At 40.8% G+C, this 21,487-nt stretch overlaps 1 protein-coding gene across 11 annotated transcripts in view; it reads left to right on the forward strand.

Moving 5' to 3' along the window:
- The window catches only part of eif4g3a (eukaryotic translation initiation factor 4 gamma, 3a), a 65,859-nt gene that overhangs the window by 14,010 nt on the left and 30,362 nt on the right, over positions 1-21,487 (forward strand). For 3 of the 11 annotated variants that reach the window (XM_046075439.1, XM_046075440.1, XM_046075441.1), the window contains exons 2-9: positions 3,963-4,035; positions 7,082-7,249; positions 11,044-11,136; positions 12,015-12,047; positions 17,748-17,927; positions 18,559-18,670; positions 18,871-19,031; positions 19,911-20,045. In XM_046075439.1, coding sequence (XP_045931395.1) covers positions 3,963-4,035; positions 7,082-7,249; positions 11,044-11,136; positions 12,015-12,047; positions 17,748-17,927; positions 18,559-18,670; positions 18,871-19,031; positions 19,911-20,045 — 955 coding nt within the window. The remainder of the gene's footprint in view (positions 1-3,962; positions 4,036-7,081; positions 7,250-11,043; positions 11,137-12,014; positions 12,048-17,747; positions 17,928-18,558; positions 18,671-18,870; positions 19,032-19,910; positions 20,046-21,487) is intronic. The other 8 variants (XM_046075442.1, XM_046075449.1, XM_046075443.1 and 5 more) reach the window with 6 other exon arrangements.

Consider the following 21,487-nt stretch of genomic DNA (forward strand, 5'->3'; position numbering starts at 1 on the left):
ATCGTTCATGGTGTAGTGAAAGAACCGCCTCAGCAACAGCAGGCAGGGAGTGAGAGCTTTGTGTATCTGTGCGTGTTTATTATGTGTGTAAGGAGGGTTTGTGTCTGCACCATCTGGGCCGACTCCACTCACTTCCTGTGTCTCCACTCTGAACCCACTGCACTGAGATTTCCAGGTAGCCTGTGTCATTCAAAGGAGACCTTGCTTTTGAAGTATGCCATATTTGTGAGACAATACTTTTTCCTGTGGCAAAGAAATTGCCTGTTCATTTTTATTCTTATTTATAAAGCGGCAATGCATAAGAGAAGTTACCTCCATGAACTTTTCATATAGAGCAGGTCTAGACTGTGCTGTCAGTAATATTATTTAGAAAGACCCAACAATTCCCACTATAAGTAAGTACTTGGCGACAGCGGCAAGGAAAAATTACCTTTAAACAGGTAGAAACCTAGAGTGTGGGCGGCCATCTGCCTTGACTGGTTGGGTTTGGGGTGGGAGCAGGAGCGCAGACCCCACACATAGCAATAAAAATAGGACTATAATAATTGTAGCAGCTGGTGTAAAGTAGGAACATGGGGACAGCAGGCAGCCCGCAACCACAGATCCAGACTCCACAGCTCCGGAGGCAGAAATACCTGCAGAAAGCGACAGAAAGAGAGAAGAGAGAGATGAGAAAGCATGAAACTATGGGAGAGGGAAAAGGTCAAGTCAGTAACATGCATTAATGGGATAAAAAGGTGTCTAGAGGGAAAGGGAGAGAGGAGTTCAGTGCATCATGGGAAGTATCTCGGCTATCTAGGCCTATAGCAGCATAACTACGGGATGGTTTAAGACTCACTATTTGATTTAAGTAATATTTGTCTACAGATCAGCGTGTCTGTTATCTTGGATATTTCGTTTTAAGAACCTCACGCCCTTTATACATACATACAGAAAGAAAGACAGATGTATGTATAAAGGGCGTGAGGTTGTTAACTACACAGCTGTGATTCATTCATTTATTCTATAATATCAGTTTACATTTTATTGAGCTGTCTCATCCTCCTGATCACACCCCTGCTATTTTAAGGCTGTATATTCCCCTGTCTTCCCCTATCTCTCTCTCTCAGCACATTAGTGGCTTTACAGTAAGCTAATGATGAAGCAGGAGCCACAGCAGCTTTTCCCTCCTAAATGAGGCCTTACAGGTCTCTGTAGGGTCAGGGAGGAGTGGCTGAAACTAATTTATGATCTCCTCAGAGAAGAGGGGTCAGCATGGGCTTGTTTTAGACCCAAAATTTACCTCGTCACCTATGGCAGCCTAGCCTTGTTGAGGAGGTCGGAAACCTGTTTGAAATGTGAGCTGCTCTTCAAAATATATACATGAGCGAGGACAGTGTGCTCAGTGTCATAATCTGTGGGTACTCTATTCAAGCGTCCTTTTGAGTTTGAATAGCCGGCATCCTTGAGGTGTAGTTAATTCAGGATTATGTTCCCTCCATGTTCGCTCATCTGAACACTGCAGTTCCTCTCGGTCTCAGCGAGAGTCAAATGTGAATCACTCACCATTGGTGTCATTTTTTTTTGTCCCATTGGATGTTGCAGGTAATTTTTCAGCCACATTGACACTCTTATTCCCCGAAGCACTATCCCTGTTGTAAGTCTTTAAATTGACATTGTGCTGCTCTCCTCAAGCAGAAAATTAATTGAGATTAAACTAATGTCTAACGTCTAATTAGTGCGTTCAGCCACTTTCATGGTTATGCCCGATATATGCAGTATGGGTTGACTGAAAACTGTCTGCGTCCATCTGGTTACATGGCCACCCACACTGAGAGCTTGACATAAATGATGTTTTACTTTAGGACATTTAGTTTTCCCATCGGGAATATTTCTACCACCAGCAGTCAGTCTTGAAACTGCAAAAATAAGAAAACAAACTTGTCCAAGTACATCATATGGCAAATATCAATGGACGTCCATTCTTGCTAGCTATCGGCTAGTGAACTCACACAAAAAAATTAAAAAGCTTTTTATATCACAGTGAAATTTAGCCACAGACTGTCTGAAACAAACACCTTTTAGGCACAGAAATAGAATTACTTTGCAAGTTGTCCAGAGGGAAAACTGGGTCCGTTTTTCAATTAAGTTTCTTGCTGTGTTGCTTAAATGTCAATTTGCTGTGGAATAGAGGTTGTGTTCTGTATTCGCCTTTTGAGCCTCCCAAAACGTGACATGAAAAACTATTCCAGCTAAAGGCATGACACAAATGTTCTAACAACAAGTATGTTAGTTAGTGGCATGACGACATTCTGCCATGACTGCGGGTGTTTGCCTTCTGAGAGATAACAGACGTCTGCATGTAGGCTTTGAGAAGTTAAAATCATCTCCTGTATTTACAGTTTGGCTGTAGATGTAAGATGACAATGTGTTTAATCTTGCCTGATCATTTTTGCATTTGCTTTTCCTGGCTTTGTTGACAACAACCCCCTGATCCGCAGGTGGATCCACCAGGAGGTTGAACCCTGGATTCACCTGTGTACTGCCTTCCCTCTGTTTACAGTCCCCAACACAGTTGCCCCTGCCAGCCAGCGCTCATGTAGACCAGAGTTGTGATTATTACTATACCTTTTCTTACCCACTTTGTGCTTTATGGCATTGGATGTGCCACATTATGGCTTTTCAGATTACGACAGGTAATCTGCAAGTCACTGAAAAACATATACAACATTCAGTGGATTTCTTTTTTCAGTCTTTCTGGTAACAAAAGATAAAAACTGTAAATACTGTGTACAGTTTTTTTAATTGTGCTTCTCCTCACCTAGAAAGTCACGTGTGAGGAGACTGAACCTCCAATTTACTTCTGATCTCTGTGTATATGTACTGTATGTATGTGTGTGAGTGTGTGTGTGGGGTTGGGCGTGTTGTTTTTCCAAATTCCCCGACAAAGAAACAGATAATGCTTCCTGTTGTGCTTCTGCCTTTTGAATTGCAGCCCTCTTTTTCTTTTTTCTCCTTATCTCCCTCCCTCCCTTTCATGGTGTTGGTTACGAGTAGCGGTGCTGGCCCAGCATCGCTAGTATAACCCGGCCCTTAGGGGAAAGGGAGGCGTGATTTGGGTGAAAGGAAGAAAGCCAGACGCTCTGTTTCCCTTAAACCATGTGACCTGCAGTGTGTGAGCCTGTCTGTCACAGACAACTGCCTGAGCAGGTTACTAACCACAGGACTTCCTTTCTTTTATGTGGCTATTGCACATTCCCTGTTTTGTCTCCAGACATCTGAGTGATGTCTCCCAAGCGAGTCTCATTATTACATGTTTCAGATGCCTGAAAAAAAGTCATCTTGTTCTGTTCTGGTTTCTGTGCCCAGAACATTAATAAAGCCCAGAGTGTGTTAAGCTTTTACAAGAGTTGTGACGAGGTTTTTCTTTGACCTATTATTCCACCTTCAGCATGAGGAAAAGAGAATTGATATTGAATGAAGTGTGTACCTTTGCTATTCCTTTGCAGTTGTCTAATATTCTGCTCTGCCTGTCCTTGCCTGAGGTGGCCCAGAAATCCATTTCAGATTTTCCCTTGAACACTTGCAAAATGTGGAAGGTACATAGTGTACTCTCAGAGATGGGGCATTTTGGGCGGGGTGGGGTGGTTGGAGGATTCTTGAAATCAAACTACAAGAGCCATTGGGGTTTGAGGAAAGCCCTTTGAAATCTGAATCAATTAAATGGATTGCATATATAAACCAAGAAGTGTAGAATAAAGTAATTTCAGCAGAGTAATGTTTGTGTTTGCTAAAAAGGAAACCTCCACAAATACTAGATCAAGTCTCTTCATTTGTTTAAATCAGCAATATTTAGACGTAACAGTGTCTCTTACATGAATACTTACAACATGACAGAAATCTTACCTGTTGAGCTGTCAATCTCGTATTTAGCGTGGAACTTGTTCTTGGCCTCCAGTTGTCCTTAACACACGTGTTTCCAGAATCCCACGGGTTCAGCCGTCACTGGACGACCGAATCTTCCCCACACAGCCTGGAGTCGCTGCAGTCTACAGCGTGAGTCGCTGCACGCAGTCCCCCGCGCATACAGATCCACCTGTATGCTGCAGTGCATATACAGAAAATGCTCACTGCATATAAAGAGTGCACACATTGCATACAGCTCGACCATGACTGTACTAAAAATAAACTCTCAGATGCCAGATTATTAGGGTCACCTGGCTAAAACAAGTGCATTCTAATGTAACACTGCCTTCATGAAGGTTAGAGTGCTTTTAGAGAGGTGTTGATTCAGCTTTATGCCATGCTGGAGGCTGTTAATTATTTAGGTACATTGATTCTTACTAAGTGGTGTTTCTAATACCTTTCTAATTAGTCTACCCTCGGTGAAATAAATAGGGTTGACAAAATATTAGAAATTCCTCTTAGATAAAATTATAGCCATTATGTAGGTTTCGTGCTGAAATGTGTCAGCCGATTTGTCAGATTTTAAATCAATTCACCTCAAAATGATCACCACCATTTTGCCTATTTTCTTCTAAAAACATTATTGCATTTGTTTTCAAGTGTACCTAATAAACTGGCAACTGAATGTATGTCACATTTCAGGATGCTTTAGAGGCTTGGTACCAATGGTGCCTATAAAACTACTCACCGCTCTTTGAATTTTTTTTATTTTGTAATTTTTAACATTGCGTCATTGCGTATATGTAATTAGAATTAGTTATTTTGACTGAGCAATTTAAAAAATACTATATTTTGAGAGTCTAAACAAATTTCTGCAAGAGATTGAACAGCTTTTATAGGCATTGGTGGGTTTTTTTTATTATGAAAAAATTGGTTGTGAAGTTATCATGCTGTGATCTGACTGCAGGAGGCCTGTGGAAATCTGCCACCTCAGGGGACATCTGCCATTCAGTGTCTCCTTCAGGAGTTAATTAACATTTCCTGTGTCAGATCTTTGTCATAATAATATTCACATAATTCTTGGTGTTTTTATTTTAACCTGCTTAGGGCATCAACATGTGAGTTAGGGGCTTCATGTAGACAATGAGATTTTGTATAAAAAGAATTTTGGCAGAAAAGAAAATCCCAAATGTGCTTGATTAGGTCGCTCTTGGCTGAACTGTGGGATCATTTATTGTCTCGTCCTCACTGACCAGCCACACCTTCTGGATCTCCCTAAAGACAAAAACAAACCCGAAATGGCATCCTCCCTTCCACTAAGGATTTAAGCCCAACATGACAGTCACCCTTTGCAAATGGGCATTGTGCTGCACAACAATCTATGTTGAGCACTGCTGTTTGTAGACCTGCATTGCCCTGCTGCCCCATTCTGGGCTTCTCCTCTGATAAGCCAAATGTGCTAGAGGGCAGTGATTTGTTAGAGGGCTTTGTAGACATTGTAAGATACTGATTAGTGACGTCCCTGCCATTAAAAGCACAGATAACTTTATTTTCATTGTTACACATCTTGTAAATTAGTTTTTACTACATAAATTTGAAGACGGGGGTATTGATTTCCCTTTTCACTTTACATTTTATTGATTTTCTTCTCACATAAAATGAACTGAAGTGACAAAATGAATACAATTGTGGCGCTTGCTGTAGTGATCATTTGTGGTAAATTATTATTTCCTATTTCCATGGTGCTTTTTTGTTGAATCTCTGGCTTTTACAAACATAGCAGTATACCTTTTTTAGAATTTCTATATTGATTATTTGACACCACAAATAAATAGATTTCCAGTGATGATAACATTTCTGAAATGTGGAGGTACACTAGGTAGCTGCACATTGTACTGTTTGTATGTTTGAAGATGAGCTATTTAGCTATAAGCTTATTTATCCAGTGTGACACAACAGTGGTGGAAACACTGCAGGTTTTATGTGAATTTTTTTATAGCTCTGAAAGTTCTTTGTAAGGGGTTAGGCTGCAACAATGATGACACTGGTGGAAATAAACCATGCCTATGGCATGAAGCAGTTGTTCTTTGCAGTGGATGTGAGATTTGTACACTTTTTTCCCCCCACTTTTTAAATATACTTTATTGCATTTTTCAAACAGATATTTAACAATAATAATACAATCATTAATCACAACTGTACAATATCAACAATAATGTATAGGTCGAGCACCCTCCCCCTAGTGTACAGCTTCTATACAGCCGCTTGCCTCCCCTCCCCCATCCCATCACTCTGTACATCCTCAGAATCACTTGCCTGAAGCAGAGCAGGCCCCTCCCCTGGCAACAGCAGCTAGATTAGTTGCTTTATCCCAGGTCATCTGAGGGAAGTGGGCCACACAGACGATGGAGAGATGCAGAAGGAATATTGCCTGTAGTGCCTGGTAGATTTAAATATAGTATAGTTTGGCGATGTTCGTTTTTAAATGTTAAGTTTGCTTTTAGAGGTGCTCAAACTCAACCAGCAACCAGGTTGTGTAGAGAGAGCAGAAAGAGGCCCTGGAGAAAAAGGTGGGTTGCCCAGCTTTCCTGGCTTTCTCAGTGTCTGCCTCCTGCTTTCTTCCTGCAGTATCCTGTCTCATTCCCTGGTGTGTCAGGCCTGCTGCAGCAACAGCAGCATTTGCAGTTGTGCCAACTCACAGCTGCAGCAGCCAAGGCCCATACTGCCACACCACAGGCCAAGAGTCAAATCTCATCTGTGTCCCTGGACCCCCCAGTCGCCCATATCGACTAGGGTTGTTTAGCATGACTCAGTTGTATCTATTGTACCAGGTGCATTCTATCTGTTACAGATGAGTGGGATTGTAATATGATTACTTGACCCAGTTTTGCCATATGAGGCCCAGACACCCTTGCGCAGCATAGTTGGGCACAGTAGTTTGCAGAAGAGGCCAGAGCCAGTCTTGGCCAACCCCAGCAGGCTTTAACACCCATGCACGGTGCAGGTCTTCCTGGGGCTTGAGCGCTTAATTTACATTCCTCAGCAGGAGGGAGGACAAATGGCCTGTGGAATCCTGCCACTGCTGTTCCTCCTCTACATCTGTGTGTGTGTGTGTGTGTGTGTGTGTGTCTGCATCAGTCTGAGATAATATATAATTTTGTGTATCTGTCTAACCTTACTGTTCTATGTGATACAGGTACCCAGGCATGCTGGCCCTCCTTACACTGCTCACGACATCACAAAGGGACACCCTAGCTTGGCGGGCACCCCGCCTGGTCATGCCCACTCCCCGGCGCTCTCTCAGGTATCAATACCCACAGCTTCCCCATATCGCTACCCTAAGGGCTGGGAGGCAGGCGGAGGGGTGAGTTTGTCACTATTTCCGCTGTCATCCTCTGCGCATTCATGTTTGATCTGTCCGTTTGTCTGCTTGCTTTTTATGCCTCTGCGCCAGCCATAACTGTGGCTGGAGACAGTATGATTTTGGGTTTTCCGTCTGTCCATCCATCCCATTCTTGTGAACATGGTATCTCAGATACGCCTGGAAGGAATTTCTTCACATTTTGGACAAACAGGGAGGAACTGATTAATATTTGGTTGTCAAAGGTCACTGTGTACACACAAAACACATTTTTGGCTATAACTCAAGAACTGATTACCATATTTCACAGTTGGTCGGACAATTAATTGGTGACACTTTCGACTCAAAGGTCATTTTGACCTCAAAATAGGTTTTTAGCTATAATTTAAGAATTAATTCGGGAAATCCAGATTTCACACACATGTTGACTGGGACGAGACAATAAGTATCACAGACCTAGCACAGAACAGGCTTTCCTCTATCTCGTCGATTCTGCCTTTCGAGCATCGTTGGAATCACGGGAGTGCAAACAACGTAGCTAGTCATGTGTGTGAGTTTCACCTGCAGCTCATGCGGCTTCACTTCTGTTTGAATACTTAAATTATAAAAAATTAGGAAATCTGTTGCCAATTTTTGCAACAAAGTCTTCAACAAGCTTGCGTTCTGCATCTGCCGATGCGGTTGCACTTTTGAGAATTTGTTGAAGTGATGAGCTCTTGCTAGCACGCTGATTTCAATATGACAGGGTTTGTGCGTTTGTGTGTGAGAGCAGAGAGAAGCAAGGTGCTCATTAATTAACGAAATCAGGCCAAAATATAGCAGTATTGTTTGTGTTCGTTTGGCCCAAGTTCTGTAAAAAAGACGCTTATAATGCTAGGGAAATCTCCGATTGTTATAAATTACATCCACATGTGGCCTATTCCGCGTTTTACAACTGTTTCCATTTATATTATCAAATTCAGCAGTCCGCCTGCGTTTACTGCTTCGCAGAAATCATAGGGCTCTAAAATTACAACATCTATTTTGAGATAATGCTGTGAAAATGTAAATTAATTCTGCCTTTATTGCCCAACCTGTATTATTTAATATAACTTTCTTACATTAGCTTTTAGATGTTTTTTTTCCTAATGCAGCAGTAAGCCATGCATGCATTTTTGTTTTATTGAAGTTTAGATAAATGTATGATTAAAAGGGGTTCAAATCTCTTGCGTTGGTGCCTTTAGACCTGTTTAATCCTGACAAGGGTCAGGAGGCGGAAGGCCCAGTATGCATGTGGAAAAGTGGAGATAAATGTGTACAACATTAAGATGTGAGAAGTTAACTTTTAATAAATCTTCCCCAAATTAGTTGAGTAGTTTTATGCTGTTCTGACCAGTACAAGCCAACTGCCACTTGTGATTGTCTGGTTTGTCAGCTACTTTGTACAGCTGCTAAAGGTCGTGTCACTGTGGGTTTCCTGTTGGATGGTAGGAAAATTGCGTCAGTCGTATTGGAAAAACCAAGCTGCAGGAATCACCTAACAGTCATGTTAAATACACATCTTTTCACCATGAGGTCATGGTAGATGATCATTTGTTCATCCTACATTCAGAATGTGTAGCTTGTTTTTATGTATTGTAGCCACATCTGTGAGCCTGCAGCTGATAGAGGTCCACTGCAGAGGTTCAACATCATCAGTTTAACATTTTAAAGGGGATTGCCAGTCCTGGATAGACATAAATTATTTGGGCAAAAGCTCTATGAAAAAGTCAATGTGGGAAATAAATAATCAGGATTGGGAACATGTTTGAAAGGGGGTGTGGGTGTAACATCGTGTATACAACCAGGGTTAACGGCAGAAGCACAGTGATTTGAGACTGTTAGGTAAGGGTAAAATATATGGTCGATGGGACTTTCTTCTCCATCTATAGTTAGAGGGAGATCCATACAGGTAGAATGGGGCAAGAGGACCATAACTTAACAGAAATAAATCAGGGATGAGCATGATGGTAAGAAAGATGTTGCCCTTCTTTGGTTAAGGCAGCGTTGCATCCTCTGGCTACACCTTTTGTAATAAGGGAAAAGAGCTAACTGCAGGTAAATCTATGTAAAAGTTTAATCGCTTAATCATAAAGGTGGATTCATTGTTAGTGACACTGCTGACTACCTCATTGCTTGTACTCACAAGCATGTAGAGTCCATGACTCAGCCTCACTGGAAGTATTTGAGTTGCGAGGAATTAGGGTTGGGCAATCGCCTCTATTTTCATATCGTCTGATCGTCTGGTCATGGCTACTTGAGATCACCGACTGGCGATCTGATCGCCAGGTTACAGGGTTACGTTGCAGCAAGTCAGGGAAATGCCAGCATGGAAGAAACAGGCTTATTAGCTTTAAGAGAAACCACCAGAAACATTTGTAAATGCACAGTGCAGTGTTTCCCACAGAATTACTTGACAGAATTGTCAAGTCATGCCTATAGTCGAATCATGTACTGTGTTTGTGTGCGCCGATTGTGAGCGGGGGGTGTAACTCCGCTTTAATCTTGACAAGCTGCAGAGCTGCAGTCTCTATTCATTAGTCAATCTAACTTACACTGTACATTTCCAGCTAAACTAAGTCTTATTGTTGACCCTTTTCTCTCTGCTCTCCTGCCATTCACCGGTCTCATGCAGAGTTTTGGGTGCATGCCATACGGCCGACAGCTGCATGCCACGTCGCTGTTCATTGCGTGTCTATTACAAGTACTATTTAAAAACGATGTAATATTCTTTGTGTGGTTCATCAATGGTGATAAATGATGCGAACGTCCCGCGAGGTGCGGACAATTCTGCACAACAACGGTGAACCTTGAGGATTAGGGTTACAATTCTGGATTTATTCACACTCTTTAAAAACATTTATTAAAAACTTTTTTTCTTTTCTCAATTTTGTATTTACAGCAATATATTTTGAAATTTATACTGTAATAGGCAGTATATTTAACTTATTTGGAGAAAACTGGTAGTTCTATGTAAAATCAGACGAAGAGCACCCCCATATCGCCAAAATGGTATGATCCTCGTTTCGCAGTGACGCTTCGACTGTGAGATTGACAGTCGAATCAGGCTCCGCTCATCAAAGCATCGAATCTTCTACGTCAGCCCCAGTATATAGTATGTGGCGTCAGGGTTGATATTGTGGTGTGTCTTGTCACCACAAATAAGTCAATGGCTGAGCAGATTCTAGAGACTGTATATATGTCGTCTTAGCTCTGATAGTGAATTAGTTAAAATCGCCTTAATATCGGCACATGAAAAACCAATCGCTAATCATCCCTTCAGTCGTCAATAGGTGATCCAATCGCCAATCGGAACAAGCCTACGAGGAATCTGGATGTTTCTCTATACCATTATAGCCTAATGGCGCGCTGCCTCAGCCTAAAGCAGCCGCAGTCTCTCACTAGCCTTCTATAGTCTTGCCAGCCAGCACAAACTTGAATTATCACAACCACACCAGCAGCAGCTTGTACAAGAGTAAGCAGATATGCTTAAACCCACCTCTGCCTAGCTTCACTGCACACTAGATGAAGAATAGGAACACAGGATTTGCTGTCCTTGAGGCTGCCAATTATCTCTGTGCAGTACATAAACCCCAATCGAAAACATTTCCTCCTAGCAGCAGTAAGTTAGTGTTGTGATGTCTGGTGTTTTGTTAAGGTTACAGTTGGTCTGTGAAATGTCTTAATGAAATGAATTGTAACTGATGGCTGCAAAGTCCCTGGTCTGTATGTATTGAACCCTCTTATTCTGTCTATCTTTCCTTTTCTTCTTTTGACAGTCTCCATACAACCCTGGACAAAATGCTGGTTCCGCCTCTCTAGTGTATTCTGCTCAGACACAGCCAATGAATGCACAACCACAAAGTCGCCCGGTGAGTGTCTCTCAGGTCTTAGATTTGCAGCACGCCTGCCTGCAGGTACTCAAACGTTTGTGGTTTAGTGTGACTGTTGAATCAGTGATAGAGGGATCTGGTGTTTAGAAGCCACACAGACCTCCAGAAACGTCGACTCATGGCACCGAGGAAGTTTAACATGTATTAGTTTAGCTGTATTTATTATTATTTTTTTTTTAATGCGGTCTCCTTCATTGACTTCTTAAAGGCTACTTATAGGCTTGCTGTGGTCGGTGGTACTGTATCACTGGTTGGCATATGGGACCTTCGTTATGCCCCTGCTAAGTGGGGTAGGAGCGCAACATAAAAGTTAAGAGATCGTTCCCTGTGTCGATGATATCTTAAGCAGCTCTGGCTTATGGTGGTTGTTCAGTTTAGCATGAGGAAAGCCATTTAAAGATAGCTAACACCTTTTGTGACAAATCTTCTTACTTGACAAGCCTAGTCCAAAAATATATCATATTATATTTACTTTAACAGCATTCTCTGCACACACACACCTAGTCAGCATTATTTATTAATCTTGCCTGGCATCTCCACCACAAATTATATTGTTTACTGGTTTTTGTGTTTTGTAACAATTTAGTCCTAATATCTGCATTGTCCTGATGCAGTTAACACATAATGTCAGGTACTTAAAACAAGCTATTATTTGCGAATACACACTTTGAGTTGGGCCTGAGAGCTGCATCATGTGTCTTTAAAGCTTTGTTGCTCTGTGGTTTTGTACTGTATTTTCAAGCACCTGCCTTCATCGCTCATCTTATCTCTGTGTCTCTCTTATGCTCTTTCTTCTCCCCGCTTTGCCATCACTGCTTCAAATCTCCTTGCTGGACCTCTCCTTCCTCCCCCGCCAGTTTGCTACGGGCCCTCGACCAACCCACCATCAGGTAATTTACCCCCGCTGAACGCCCCTGCTGCTTCCTCTCTTGCGTCATCATCATCAAAGCAGTTTGCTGGTACCTTCTGGCAAGGGGCTGTTTGTGGGGCGTCTGCTGTTCCTTAGAAAAAGTCTCAGATTTGAAAGTGTCTTGGATACTGTTAAAGAGGTTTAAATTATCGTGGGATTTCTGAGCGGGCTGCTATTAATCAAGATATCCAGCCAGGTGTATAGAACAGTTTCCTGATGGGTGTGTTCTTGTACTATTCATGTTCATTTTTATGGTGAGATTGATCTTAGTTCATTCCAAGAATTGACTCGTTATTTAATAGCTTTACTGGGTTTAGATGTAATGAAGCTTGTGGGTGTCCTTGGTTTGTGCTCTGAGCAAATCAAATAACTGTTTTTGCACAGAATGTATCCTAATTATTGTGATTCTCTTAGTCTTATATATTTTCCTAGATGGCTATAATTAATTTAACATGATAGAATCTTCATTACTTTTATCCAAGAGGACATGACCAGTCAGTCTATATATGTTTGAACTTTGCACTGCTGTTGTGAGCTCATGGTGTTTTTTGCTTATTGAAGGGGAAGAAAGTAGAAGGTAAAAAACCAAAGAGAAGCTAAATTATAGGATGAAATAATTAACTTACCAGGAAAGAAAGCCAGTTAGAGAGTGCTCGGTTTATATCTAACAAACAATCTAAGCTGGCCAAACGAAAGTCAATAACAGCCAACTTGTGCCTGAACTTCTGGACGTGCTGCAGGGCACCTCCATGCAGCAGTAGTACTGTATATGTGGTGCCTTCAGTGTCCAGTGAAATGTGTTTTCTCGTTCATTTGGATGTTTTCAACCAGGATATTTTGGGTGAATATCAATTCTTCCTCTCCTGAGTGTCTGACATTGCCTTGTCATTTATTAAAGCGATTTGCGAGTGGAAAGATTTTTTTTGTTTTCCTTTATATTTAAGTCATAGTATAGTTGACCTACGAGTAGTTAGACATTATATGCAAACACACTAGTGTTCAAGGATATTTTGTGTATTGTAAATTGCTTTATGCCAGAAAACATAATTAGGGGCATTTTTATTTCTGTGCTCGCATAGCTAAATCTGTCAGACTTTCTGCAGTCATGAGACCATGGTCTCATTAGTTTAGAGTAATTACACCAAGGTATTGCAATTAAATGGGCTGTTTTATTGTTGTGATATTGTGGTAAGGATATCCCTTTTGTAAACCAACGGCATGAGGTTAAGAAGGGCATGTTAATGTGTTCACGTTTGGCAGTGTAGTATTTCTGATTACTGTTTGTGTATTTCCTTATGGATGCTAAGAGTCTTTGACAGGTCTAGGTGCTGACATTCAGTTCTTGTTCTCTTTGTGTTCATTGAATTATGATGCAATGATTCATGCAGTTGCCCACTTTTAAGATTGATGTGTTATTCACACCCCAGGTCCCCAAGATGTGTAACTTGTTGTGCAACATCCTCACCTTCTGGATGCCTCTGGGTGGACAGTTTTTTTTTTTTTTTTTTTTTTTTAGCAGACTATTAATAGTATGGTGTCATTAAGTGTGTCGGGTGTGTTTGCCAATATTAGTGTACACACACACACACACTATTGCATGCTCTGGCTGTCACAAACTGGCGCTGGGATCCCTTGTGCCACCACGGAAGTGGAGTTGGAAAGCAGATGAAGGCGAACAGTGGCCTTTTATACCAATGAATAAAACAGCCATTGTCCCCCTGAAACACACTCAGTGCACAGAAATGGGCCCATACAGTAGAGATCAAAAAATTATTTAATTGTTTAAAACACAAGTCTCTTCAAACAAGGATCATCATTATTTAATTTATTTCCTCCACTTATAACTGACTTCTTTTGATTTCAAATGTAGCTTTTTTGTGTATAAACAGCTGTCTACCCCCAGAGATCTGTTTCGAGTGTAGATAACTCTATTAATCTGTTTTACCCTTGAGTGTGTTCTCTTGGTTGGCTTCAAATAGTGGAAATGTCACATAATCATAAAGCCTTTTTGTCAGCATTTCCACCTCAACATGTGGGACACAGAGCATCATCAAACAGACTTACTTTGGCATCGAAATCTAGCTTCTTTACGACAATCCGATATGCTGACAGTATTTCTGGTCATGAAATGGTTCAAGTCAGGGTAAAGTTCAAGCATCAGCCTGAGTTCAGTATGTGTACCAAATTACTTCTTACTTAAGCAATATTTTTCACCAAAAGCACGGCTTTGTTCCGTCCCTATGTGGTAGCCGGTCTACCAGGACAGTGAAGTGTATCAGCTCCATTAGATAGAAGGGTGTCTGTAACCCTCGCTGGCCCACAGCCCTCAACATCATCTGTGTTGTTAAGTCATTGTCGCAGGTGACAGCCAGGTCCCACTGGGGCTAGAAAACGCTAAGTTGGCAAAGCAAGAGGTAGACTGGCGCGCATGCTCAGGCTGCACAATTTGAGTAAGTGTGTGTTTGCGTGATAGAGGCTTATGTGCATGTGGATATCTGTGCAACTGTGCATGTTATGTCAGGAATGTCAAGTCAAATGCTAATTGCTGACATGAAATGCTGACATTTTGACTTTGACTTTTAAGCGTTTTCCACGCTCAGTCAATGATGAAGCAACCCGCATTGTATAAGTTATTTTAGCCACTCAAAGTGGCTCAGGAGAGGGACTGTGTCAGGTAGTTGGAAATAATTCTGATTCTGATTATTGGGTAGTTTTCTGCCTTGATGTGTGTGGGTGAATGACCTCCTGCTTGTTTTTTTGTATTGAGGCTTCAGTACAGTCTCCCATTGGCTTTTCTCTCTTTCCTGCTTTCAAAACTCAAGGGAGGATTCAGGCCCATCCAGGTAACATTTACCTCTGTGTCAAAAGTCTCTTCTGACCTGCATGGCATGATGAGGATCATCCTTAAATGATCCTGTCCATCCTAACTATTAACCCTGCACACCCCCTCATCTTCACACAGTGTATGCTCAGTAGAGAGGTTTTTAATCATCATCAACCTATCTCCTGTTTGTTATCTTGTAGAGGGTCATTACGGGACTTTTCGGTTCACAATTTTGTAAATTTCATTCATTACTCATTGTAATTAGCTTGCAGTATTTTATGACCTGAGCATGTGGTATGAAAGAGACTGTATATTCCTCCCTAAGATAAGTGTTTTGTTTTTTTTATATCTATGTGATAAGAAAGTTACCTGTTGGAAATATGTAATGTTTAATATTTTTCCGTGGACATTCGTATGGTTTCAGTGTTGTTGCAGAGCACACATACTGTTTCAGTGTTTGTTTTAGGTCTAAGTTACAAAGCAATTTTTTTTTGTTGACAGTGCTGAAATGTTGCATTATCTGTTGGCTCATATTTCTTCCTTTGCCTGCCATATTACATAGTCTGTCTTTGGGTAGCTGGTAATGAACAGTTTCCTGGTTGTTTCCCCGATTTCCACAGGGATATTTACAATAAAGCCATAGAACCTGATTTATTATGTTAAAGGTGATTTCCCTCCTGGGTATTTTTTGACTGGTTTCCAGCATTGTTTATTCTGCTCTCCTTCAGTGGAGCCCACTGTGACTGTGGTTGAATATTCCCAGCTTGACCCTAGTTGTTTGGAAGTCGGTCACAGCTGTTGGTAGTGGTCTTTCTTCAGGCCTGTCCAAGCAAAAGACTGTCCAATATTAAACTTTTAACTGATAGCGACGTGGTGCATAGAAGTCATTGTAGCTTCAGTGACTGTATTTTATAGCATAGCGGTTTTCTGTCTTATGTGATGCACAAGAAAAGGGCATATTGTGGCTGTAGAAAGCCAAGCCGTGTGTCACACATTCAGTACAACTACAAGGTTGGCCGAGCTGCTGAGACACAAAAAGAGGTATTTGAAGCCATTAAGCAGTCCAAGAGTTTTTATTTTTCACAGCTGTGGAGTCTGGCACAGCTTATTCACAGTGCAGACAGACTAGCCAAATAAGAAAAACGAAGAGCTTAAAATGGGAAAATATAAAAATCAAGAAGTAATAAAAATTTACAGTTTAGTGAATCCCTTTTCAGTTTTCTACATGAAACAGTAATTGCAGCCTGACAGGATTTGCTTTTAAAAAGCACTCCAATGTTGTTGCTTATCCAACCACAGGAAACATTTATCAACAACCATCTCAGAGAAATTCTTCCTCTCTTTACAAATGGTTAAATATCAAATTCTTAATCACCAAATTTCAAAAGACTCACCTTCAGCCCACATGTGGGTGTGGGATATCTTTGTGACAGTCTTCCTGAACATCTGTTTTTCTTGGTGGCCAATTGGTCCAGACCATACTACAGTTAAAGATGCTCCATTCATAAATTAAATTTGTCATGAAAATTTATACTGTTGGTTAATTATATCTTGATTAAATGGAAAACTCGAGTACAAAAAAGCAAACTTGAAATTAGAACATTCACAAAACAAACAGAAACAATACATTAGGGCTGGATGATATGGCCAAAAATGTTAATTATATGATAATATGATAAATATCACGATAAGTATCAAATCGTTATTTCTTTCGAGTTTAAAGGCTGATTTTTGCTCCTGAGTGAAAGTTGAAGAAACCTGATTGTTAATTGTGGGTTAAACTCTTCTTTATGGTCAACACTTGATGACAAACATTGGATCACTTCGCATATCTGAGGTAGAACATTCAAAACAATTATGATCAAATCTTTGTCAACAAATATGCATGAGTAAAATTAAGTAAAACCTTTTTTCAGTCCTTTTTCCTCACCAAAATAAACATCTTAATAAAAAAAATTTAAGTTGTGTGTGATTCAAGTGAATAAAATCAAACATTTATTGAATATTTATTTAACATTTGTTAAATTGTTACATCTTTTTATTACAAGTATACCCTGGATTTACACTAGTGTTGTCAAACTGTAAGTTCCCACGGTGTTTAAAAAAAATTCAGGTCAAGATACCACAAAGGTCCTTTGACAGCAACACAGAATTTTCTGCAGCCAGACTCCATTCAGTTAATGAAACGTTTCCAAACCTAATCCTAAATGATCCACCACCTCAATCATTTGTATATGTCTGCCTTCCTCCCACCTTCATTATAGGACCCTTGTGATGATGCCTGTGATCAAGTTGATGAACACAGGGCCTGTTTTGAATGTCTGGAAGAATTGAGACCGTTAACTCTGCTTTACACTGATTTAGTCATGTGACATGGCTTGCTTTTGGTTATTTTTTATCTCTATGAATTACTTAATTATGTTTTTAACACTTCTGTTTAGTTGAGTAGATGATTGTAGGAGGAAATATTTAAACCCACAGTGTCTAAAGAGAGAGGTGCTCTTTATTTAGTAGATGTTATTCATCTGATTCCTAATGGTGCTCGCCTGTGACTATAAAATCCAAACTTGAGAGATGTTCAGTAAAGCAATTCACAGAGGAGATTATAGGTTCATCATAGAGGCATTTGACTGAAGTATAAAGAGAGTTCAGAGATCTTTTTAAGCTGCTGATAAAAACAACCTAGATTCACTGTGACAAATGTGTAGGCCAAAATGGTGAAGAAAACAAAACAAATGCCCTTGTTTTTATTTTAGATGAACTGTGGCAGCACGCTGAAATGAGACCACTGCCTCCGGGATAGTACTTAATGTTTTTTTGTTGTTTCTCTGTGTTTCTCTCACATGTTACTTTCAGTTTTTCCAGAGGACTCAGATGCAGACTGCGAGGCCCACCATCCCTACAAACACGCCCTCGATACGGCCTGGCTCACAGACTCCCACAGCGGCTGTCTACCCCACCAACCAACCAATCATGATGACCATGGCACCCATGCCGTTCCCTTCCCCACAGGCTGCACAGTACTACATCCCACAGGTGACACAGACGCACTGAACTAGGTTGTAAAATTACACTAGTATCTGTCTACGTGTGCACATAGGTTTGAACATCAGAATTACACCTTATCTTTAAGTAAAATTCTGCAAAAATATTTTCATTTCACATTTGCTTTAGCAGTTGTGATATTTTTTCTTGTGGTGAATGAATACTGATAATGTTTGAAACAGCTAGACTCCAGTAAGGGACTGATCTTGGACAAGAATTAGTCTTAAACATCTCTTTTACTCCCCGTAAAACCTCACTGTGTTGAATTTTACGCTTCAATTTCTGTACAAATTAAACAAACAAGATGTAATGTGATGACATAACAAACATTAGCATTGCCCTTTGTCTAGGTGGGAATTAAGCAAAACTATTTTAATTTCATGTTTGCTACTGTAGAGCACCTGCACTTATTTTTGTTTTTGTGCTGAATGAGGGGAAAATACTCCCCGGTCCCATTGTCTAGGTGGAATTTCATAGAGTGCTTCTCACACAAGGATGATAAAAATCCCTTTTAATGAAATCCGATCCCTGATTGCAAAAGTGTGCTTTATTTATTTTTTATACAGTATCTGCCTTGTCCTCACTGATGTGTTATTTTTCTCTCTGTCCTCTTTACGTGCAGTATCGCCACAGTACGCCCTACGTGGGGGCTCCTCAGCAGTATTCTGTGCAGCCTCCAGGGTCTGGCACCTTCTATCCTGGCCCAGGGCCTGGGGAGTACCCTGCCCCATATCGTGAGTCATTAATCCAACAGACACTCATCAAGCACTTTTCCCACACCCATATCACATTTATAATCTGAATTCACCACACACTAGCACAGATACACACCACCTCATCCTTGTGTGACCCCAAAGTGGGGAGACCTATCTTTGTTTTACTAAACTGTGTATTTTTTTTTTTGTTTTCCTGTTTTGTTTTTCTTCCCTCGCAGATCCCCTCAGGTACCACCCACCTGTCTCACCCTCTGTTCCTGCTCCGGTTCCCACAGCTGGTCCACCCTACTACCCAGGACAGACTGTGTACCCCCCTTCACCCCCCATCATAGTGCCTACACCACAGCAACCTCCACCAGCCAAGCGTGAGAAGAAAACAGTGAGTATATTAATAGTTCCTTTGTCTTTTGTTGACCTAAGAGGCTTTTTCCAGCAGTGTTTTGATTATGTTTGACCTCCAGTAATGATGCATTTCTTTTCACATGTTTAATCTTTTGCTTTCATGGAAGCTTAAAGATAAAAACCTGAACGTTTGTTTACAAAACAGTGTCACCTCAAGACTCATTTAGTAGCTGTTTTGGAGCTTTTGCTCATATCTCACAAGATGACTTAAGGACTTCTCATCCATACTGGACTGAAAGTTGAGCCTCATAGTTCAGTTTTGACCTTGAAAACAGCAGCTGACAAAACAGTCTCACCTCAGAGTCCATTTAGCAGTTGTTCTGGAGCTTTTGATCATATCGTTTGTATCTTCATCAGCAGATAGTTCGCCCTGTTATACTAGCTCTTTGTGTTCTGCTTTGCGTTCAATTAGAAACACACAGTGGAGAAATTATATTCTGCTGTCTCTACGATCTCTGGTCAAATACTTGATGATATTGTCAGTGACATTGTTTTAACAACATTAAGGTGTGAAGTTATGAGCTAGTGAGTCACTGTGGCAGCATGACGGACCGTACACTAGTATAACTCTTAAAAATAAGATGCACAGCCCAAAACCAAAAATCACATGACATTACTGGGGTGTCCAATTACTGGCTGAAAAGGCTGTGTGCGTATTTTGAAGCCAGATGTGGTGTTTTTTTATTTAGCTTGTGATAACACTCCAGATTAATTTTATTATATCTCACGAGGTGTTTAATTTACCCACCTGTTAGTGTATATAATGCTGCTGATGAAAAATGTGCATAAAGTATGTCTGAGGCATGGTCGCTCTAAGACTTGGGCGCTTTAGTGAGGTCTGTTCTTTGTGCCATTGTCCTCCCAGATCCGTATCCGTGACCCCAATCAGGGTGGCAAGGATATCACAGAGGAGATCATGGCAGGGGGTTCAGGGAGCAGGAATTCAACGCCTCCTGTCGGTCATCCCTCCTCTACACCTACACCCCCACAGGTATGGCTCTCTGACACGGTCACCCCACCGCTCATCTATAGTAGTTACAGTTGAGGGTAGTGTAGCATTGAGAGCAGCTGATTAGATGGGAGCTTTAGCCGAGGAGAGGACAGGCATCTCATGTTGCTTGGTAGCAATGTGAGCCCCGTGCTCTGATCCTTCCTGCTCTCCACCATGTGTGTGACAGACAGGACACAGCCCCTGTGTCTTTGGCAATTTATTTGTCTGTCTTGCCCTCTCATGAGAAATTCATGATGGCTTTCTGGCGCTCAGGACTTGGATTTTTTTTAATCATTGCATCATCTGAAAAGCACTATTTTTAGTAGGTTTATAAAAATGGTTGAATGTTTGTGTTCCCTCAGTTACACAAGCAGTTTTGGTTTTCCCATTCATATGTTCCTGGGACTATTTAGGTCAAAAGGCCTATAGAGTAAGAACGAACAAAAAGTAATTTCATTAACATCACATACAATATGTTTAGACATGCAGGTGGGGCCATGACTTCTTAAAACTACTTTACACTAGGGCTGAACGATTTTGGAAAATAATCTAATTGCGATTTTTTTTTTTTTTTTTTTTTTTAACTAATATTGCGGTTGCGGTTTAATATGCAATTAATTTTTAAGCTCTTTACCTTGTGTATTATTCAAACCAGACAAGCAGTAAATCAGTGTATAGTATGACCAACACAATATTAGATAGATTAAACATACACTGTGCTTTTTTGTGGGTTAGGCCTGTGTTATAATGAAATTAGGTGATGGATGAATTGAATGAATTATTATGAACAATGGTGGAGAAGAAGTATCAAATTTAATAATATGAGAAAGATAATTTGAGAGTCAAGTCAGGGCATTAAATAATATGATATAATACATCATCAGGTCGGCCTACCAACAGACCACAAGAAAAGTTCCCCACAGTGTATTATACAGTAAGCGCTCATCCACAGTTCAACCACCAATTAATGAGTCCTTATCTCAGTTCAAATCTCCTAGGAGTCCATCTTTCTGTATCCCAGTAAGCAAACAAAAAATAGTCAGTTTGAAGTTCAATTCAAAAGTTGGCCAACGAAAATAAAACCAAGTGACGCCTCTCGTGTTTAATAGACAAGCTTAGTAATTCTCCGACAACACTGGAGTTCCTCACAGCCTCCGATGCTGGTAAGCAGCGCACTGGCTGTAACCAGGCTGTAACTTGGGACAGACTGGGCCTCTTTCGGACTTGTGCTTTTGGTTTGAAAAGCCGTTTCATAGATAATTCCTGAGCTGTCTAAAGTTGATGCTTCGTCTACACACTGCTTTACTCTGGGTGTCATGTGACCAGAATGTAATTGCAGCCTTTGCGATTAGAAAGAGAATCTCGTTTTATCACATTGATAAATTTTATCACATAGATTTATCACAGAATCTCGTTTTATCACATTGCGATAATCTCGCAAT

The sequence above is a fragment of the Micropterus dolomieu genome, linkage group LG18 (genome assembly GCF_021292245.1).
Source record: "Micropterus dolomieu isolate WLL.071019.BEF.003 ecotype Adirondacks linkage group LG18, ASM2129224v1, whole genome shotgun sequence".
Taxonomy (NCBI): Eukaryota; Metazoa; Chordata; class Actinopteri; order Centrarchiformes; family Centrarchidae; genus Micropterus; species Micropterus dolomieu.